At 52.9% G+C, this 6,109-nt stretch overlaps 1 protein-coding gene and 1 pseudogene across 4 annotated transcripts in view; both read right to left on the bottom strand.

Moving 5' to 3' along the window:
* The window catches only part of CACNA1F (calcium channel, voltage-dependent, L type, alpha 1F subunit), a 28,553-nt gene extending 24,904 nt beyond the window's left edge, over positions 1-3,649 (bottom strand). For 2 of the 3 annotated variants that reach the window (XM_011946656.1, XM_011946657.1), the window contains exons 1-6: positions 3,569-3,649; positions 1,951-2,200; positions 1,476-1,581; positions 1,124-1,263; positions 741-883; positions 494-646 (exon numbers count right to left, since the gene is read on the bottom strand). In XM_011946656.1, coding sequence (XP_011802046.1) covers positions 494-646; positions 741-883; positions 1,124-1,263; positions 1,476-1,581; positions 1,951-2,200; positions 3,569-3,593 — 817 coding nt within the window. In that variant the 5' untranslated portion in view covers positions 3,594-3,649. Of the gene's footprint in view, positions 1-493; positions 647-740; positions 884-1,123; positions 1,264-1,475; positions 1,582-1,950; positions 2,201-3,528 lie in introns of all 3 variants that reach the window. The other variant, XM_011946658.1, reaches the window with a different exon arrangement.
* A 450-nt stretch (positions 3,650-4,099) lies between these two features.
* LOC105514986 lies at positions 4,100-4,795 on the bottom strand (annotated as a pseudogene). Its single transcript, XR_001002248.1, has one exon. The product of XR_001002248.1 is annotated as a heat shock protein beta-1-like (transcript).
* Between the last annotated feature and the right edge of the window lie 1,314 nt (positions 4,796-6,109).

The following is a 6,109-nucleotide window of genomic DNA, read 5'->3' as shown; positions in this document are numbered from 1 at the left end:
ATCTCCTGACCTCGTGATCTGACCGTCTCGGCCTCCCAAAGTGCTGGGATTACAGGCGTGAGCCACCGCGCCCGGCCGATAAACTTTTCAAAAGTTGTTTTAATTTTGTTATTATTATTGTTTAGAAACTGGAGCTCACTATTTTGCACAGGCTGGTCGCGAACTCCTGGGCTCAAATGATCCTCCCGCCTCGGTCTCCCAAATGCCGGGAATACAGGCACGAGCCAAGGCGCAGGGTCTTGTCTTAAGTGCGGGGCAGGACCTTAGCCTGTGGGTACAGTCTTGTGATGGGGCGGAGTTATTAGCGAGGTGGGGTTGTAGTCTGATTTAGGGCAGAGTCTTGAATATATGGGTGGGACTTGGTTATCTGGGGATGGAACCTGAGCCTGGGGGCGGAGTCTTGTGAATTTCAGCGGGTTTCCCTGAGTGCAGTATTAGATCTAGAAACCAGAGGAGGGGGCATGTTCTAACTAAGAGGGGTGGGCCTACTAACCGGATCCCAGGAAGTAGCACGTCTTGTGCATTCGTCCAAGGAACAGCTCGAGCCCAATGATGGCATAAATGATGATGACGAAGAGCACGAGCAGTGCAATGTGCAGTAGCGGCACCAGAGCCTTCATGATGGAATTGAGCACTATGTGCAGGCCTGCGGGGAGCGAGGGGTAGGCAGAAATAAGGGCGGGGTCAGCTCAGCCCCACCCCCACCCTCCACCTCCGACCTCGGGGGATGTGCCACTCACTCGGGACCCCAGACACCAGTCTCAGTGGCCGCAGCACACGAAACGCCCTCAATGCCTTCACATCGAAGCCTCCTGGCTTTCCCCCGGTGTGCGGGGCGTCGCCTGGCCGACCGGGGCCCTGCTCCAGCAGCACGCTGAACAGCCTGATGGGGGAGCACGGAGCAGGGAGGCGGAGGTCAGGCCTTGGGATTCCCCCCTCCACCCTAACCTTCTCAGAAAAGCACAAGTCCCTGTAACTAGAAATAGAAATGGGTTTTAATAATATTCCTGATTCTGGCTGCCGAATGGGGGCGGTTTGAAAGAGTCGCTTTCCTGAGCCCAGAATTCAGCAGGCCGGAGGGTAGGAAGGCGACTAGGGTGGGGTGCCCCCCGCAGACGCGCACCCGACAACGACGATGATGAAGTCGAGTAGGTTCCAGCCATTGCGGATGTAGGCGCTGGGGTGGAGCACCAGCCCGTAGGCCACGATCTTGAGCACCGTCTCCACAGTGAAAATCACCAGGAATACGTACTCCACCTGCTCCTGGGGGATGGGACCGGGGGCGGGGCGGGAAGTCGGGGAGTTATTTGAAGGCGGGGTTTGACGGGGGCATGGGGAGTATAGTCAGGACCGAGGGTGGGGCTGGGCCAGGCAGGGCCATCCGGGTCAGAGAGGGGGCGGGGTCTGGCTGGAAGGAGTGAGCTCTACTGGGGCTCTAGCTGGCTGGGAACGGGCTGGGGCGGGGCGGGCCTTACCAGGTTGTGGTTAGCAGTGTTGGAGTCGTCCTCAGGGAAGGGGATGTAAACTCCCAGGGCCACGCAGTTGGCAAAGATGGTCAGCAGGATGAGGATGTCGAAGGGCCTCAGGTGGACACAGTCAAGGACCCTGGCAGAGTGGCACTGGAACCCCCACACTCCCTTGGGGACCTCCCACCCAGCACTGACCCTTGACTCCCAAGGTGACAGGTCCTGACTTCTCGACCCCTGCCCTGACAAGGCCTTGACTTTGTCCCTCCTGGAAATCTTAGCCATCCCCAACTCTTGCTGTGATTCAGTCCTTGACTCTTGAACCCGGGTGACCTTTGCCTTTCTGAACCGGCCCCCCAATCCAGTTCTTGACTCTTGACCCTGATGACCTCGGCCCTCCTCCGTTCCAGCCCTGACCCAATTCTTGACTTCTGGTACCCTGATGACCCTTACCCCTGGGCCCCGCCCTTGCCTTCCAGGATGCTTCCACTCCACGATGCTGATGCAGGACCGTCGCAGAGGATTGGCCAGGGTGAGGCAGAAGAGTGCCCGAGGTGACCGCTGGGCACTGGCCACTGCCACTGTCTTGTGCTTGCTGTGCTGGTTTCTTCGCTTAGGGGTCCCTAGGCCTGATGCCCCACTGCTTTCACCTTCCACAGCTGGGGGCCCGGGGCACAGCCCCCATTCGGGACCAGGGCCTGCCCCATTGGCTGGACTGGGCTCTGGGGTGGTGTCTATATGGAGAAACTGCGTCAGGGAGGGACAGGGTATTGGGGCAATTGTGGCTGCTTCCTACCTGATCCTGTCCCTCTGTTTGAAGGAAGGAGAGAAGAGCATGGAAAATTAGGGAGAGCTGGGAGTAACTGGGTTAAGGACTGGGAAGTAAGAGTGTTCGAATTAAGATTAGGGCTAGAGTGAGAGTTTATAGGGGAGTGAAGGTGAGATTACATTTCCAAATGCAGTAGGGTTTGGTGTTTGAGTTGGGGGTAAAGTTTAAATTGCCATGCGGTGGGCAAATTTAAGGTTAAATTTGAGTAGTGGATTTTGGGTTAGGTTGGAGATAGGTTTAAATATAGGTAGGAGTGGAGCTTTGACTAAGGGTTAGGACTGGGTATCTGAATGAATTGGAATTAGAATTAGGATACAGGTTAGGGTCAAAGTTGAATTTTGAGTGGGACTTGAAGTTTGCATTGGGGTTTTCAGCTAAGACCACTCCCAGTTCCCATGGTCTCGTTTCAGCCTCAGAGCGGCAGTAGATTGGCCTGGTTAAGATTCTCAGCTTTGGAGGAAACAGGCTGCCTGAGTTTAAATCCTGACTCTACCACTTGGTAGCTATGTGTTGCCTTGGGCAAATTATGTAATCTCTTTGAGCCTCAGTTTCCTTATCTGTATAAAAAGGATGATAATAAGAGTACCTACAATATATTGGTGTTGTGAGGATTAAATGAGTTCAGAATCAAAAGAATGCCTGGCACATAGTGTTATTCCCATTTTGCGGATGAGAAAATTGAGAAGAAAAGGTTAAGTGACTTGCTGAAGTGGCTGAAGGGGGAGTCACACCCAGTCTAACTCTAGAGCCCTCATGGCTTACTACCACCATCAAGTATGTGTTCTCTCTCTTTTGTTTTTGTTTTTTTAAAAGGGTCTGTGTACTTTCTGGAAAGTCAGAGACTGCACTCACTAACAGTATTGACATCCCGGGGTTGAGGTTGAGGTTAGGTGACTTTAGGTCTGTATCTGGGGTGGGGTTTGGACTCTAACAGGGGTTTGCCTTCTGGTTGGTAGACTTCGTGTTAGGTTTCAGGTGGGCATTCGGATAGGGGTCAGAGCCAGGATTGAGGTTGGGTTTCCTTTGGGAACTAAGGCTGTGGATGAGGCTGAGAGGCCATGGGGGGCAGTGTCTGGGTCAGGCTGAGCATTAGGGCTCTGGTGGCAGAGAGGCTGTTTGGGGCTGGCTGGGATGGGGAACAGGGTGATGTGGTTCTGGTCCCCTAGAGGCTCTCTGGGGGTGAGGTCTGGGTGGGCAATGGGTGGGTCAGAGGGGCTGAGGGTGGAGCTCCACCTTGCTCCAAGGGTCTGCAGGGATGGAAGGATTCTCTCACCTTTCCTGCCTTCAGATTCCGACATCTTCCTTTCGAGATTGAAGGGCCATCTGCACACAACCCCCCTCTCTTCCCCCAGCTTTGGAGGGATTAAGGCCACAGGGCGGGGCGATAACAATGTCATATGGGAGGGTGGCGGTGGGGGTGCAAATGGGACGTTTGTGGGCCAGAGCCTGGCAACAGATGAAATGTTTACCAAATATATACCTGCAGCAAACAGTCAAACTAAAATAAGAAAAGGATGTCATTTTCCAATAGTATATGGAATTCGAAATATGTAGGAAAAACCTAATATATGTGCAATATCTCTATGGAAAAAAGATCAAATATTATCAATTATTATTATTATTTTTAGAGACAGGGTCTTGCTCTGTCACCCAGGCAGGAGTGCAGTGGCTTGATCATATCTCACAGTAGCGTTGAATTCCTGGGCTCAAGTGATCCTCGGACCTCAGCCTCTTGAGTAGCTGGGACTACAGGTGTGCGTCACCATGCCCAACTAATTTTTTTTTTTTTTAATTTTGGGTTGCTTCGAACTTTATTTGACAAAAACAGAAGATAAACGTATCAAAAGAACACACAGGTGGGTGCGGGGGCATGGCTAGTAGTGGCGGCCGGGGTGGGCATCCGGGCTAAGACTTTTACTTGACTGCAGACTGGTCGGATTTCGCAGCTTCTAGGCCCCCAAGCTGGGACCGCGACTCCAAGGTGATCTAGTTGGACTACATGGCTAGCTTGGGCATGGGGGCCTCCACGGTCAGTGTGCCCTCAGGGGACAGGGAGGAGGAGACCTTGGTGGGGTCCACACCCTGGGGCAGCGTGTATTTCCGGATGAAGCAGCGGGAGATGTAGCCATGCTTGTCCTGCCGCTCCTTGTGCTTGCCGGTGATCTCCACCACGCCACCCTTGGTCTTGACTGTCAGCTCGTCGGGGGCGAAGTGGTTGACGTCCAGGGATACGCGCCAGCGGTCCGCCGTGGGCCGGTTCTCCGAGACCCCGCTGCTGAGCTGCCGGCTGAGCGCGCGGCTGTAGGCGGGCGCGGCCACCGCGGGGCTCTCGACCGCGGTGGGGGGCAGGGGGCTCACGTAGCCTGGTCAGCTGCTGGTGCCAAACCACTGCGACCAGCCCGAAGGCCTGGTCGAAGAGGCGACTGTGCGGGTACCAGTTGCGGAAGGGGTCCCAGCTGGGGTCCGGCAGGAGCCAGAAGAGGACGCAGCGCTCGGTCATGCTGCCAGGCGCTACTCGGGACGTCTGCTTGGACAGGTGTCATTTTTTTTTTTTTTTTAAAGAGATGGTGTCTTGCTGTATTGCCCATGCCAATCTCAAACTCCTGGCCTCAAGCGATCCTCCAGTCTTGGCCTCCAAAACTGATGGGATTGCAGGCGCACCTCGGCTGTTCAAGAAATGGTTACATAGATTTCTTTTGCTTTATTTATTTATTTATTTAGAGACAGAGTCTCCCTCTGTTACCCAGGCTGGAGTGTAATGGCACAATCTCAGCTCACTGCCACCTTTGCCTCCCCAGTTCAAGTGATTCTTCTGCCTCAGCCTGCCGAGTAGCTGGGACTACAGGCATGTGCCACCATGCCTGGCTAATTTTTCTCGTTTTAGTAGAGAGGGGGTTTCACCATGTTGGCCAGGCTGGTCTCGAACTCCTGACCTCAGGTGATCCACCCAACTCAGCCTCCCAAAGTGCTGGGATTACAGGCGTGAGCCACTGCACCTAGCCGGTTACATAGATATTTGCTGTGTAATTATTCTTTGGAGTGTACAAATGTGTATCATATTAAAGCATTTATTGAATGCATGAATACTAGTAACTATAACTTACATAGTGCTTTCTTATCTTATGTGTCAGGCACATAGTACAACATGCTTTATATAAATTAATTCTGTTTTAATCCTAAAAAGGAGGTACTGTCAATAGTCCCATTTTACAGATGAGGAGACTAAGACACAGGGAAGTAGTCGCTTTGTGTTAAAATTCTGCCCTTAATGTGTACACTTTCATAGCCTAGAAGATGAATGCCGCCTTAAACGAATGAGTCAAGAAGCCTCTTTCTTTTTTTTTTTTTTTTTTTTTTGAGACGGAGTCTCGCTCTGTCACCCAGGCAGGAGTGCAGTGGCTTGATCATATCTCACAGTAGCGTTGAATTCCTGGGCTCAAGTGATCCTCGGACCTCAGCCTCTTGAGTAGCTGGGACTACAGGTGTGCGTCACCATGCCCAACTAATTTTTTTTTTTTTTAATTTTGGGTTGCTTCGAACTTTATTTGACAAAAACAGAAGATAAACGTATCAAAAGAACACACAGGTGGGTGCGGGGGCATGGCTAGTAGTGGCGGCCGGGGTGGGCATCCGGGCTAAGACTTTTACTTGACTGCAGACTGGTCGGATTTCGCAGCTTCTAGGCCCCCAAGCTGGGACCGCGACTCCAAGGTGATCTAGTTGGACTACATGGCTAGCTTGGGCATGGGGGCCTCCACGGTCAGTGTGCCCTCAGGGGACAGGGAGGAGGAGACCTTGGTGGGGTCCACACCTT

This window comes from Colobus angolensis, unplaced genomic scaffold (assembly GCF_000951035.1).
Source record: "Colobus angolensis palliatus isolate OR3802 unplaced genomic scaffold, Cang.pa_1.0 Scaffold252, whole genome shotgun sequence".
NCBI lineage: Eukaryota > Metazoa > Chordata > Mammalia > Primates > Cercopithecidae > Colobus > Colobus angolensis.
Note: the sequence above shows the minus strand (reverse complement) of the source record. Positions and strands in the feature narration are given on the sequence as shown.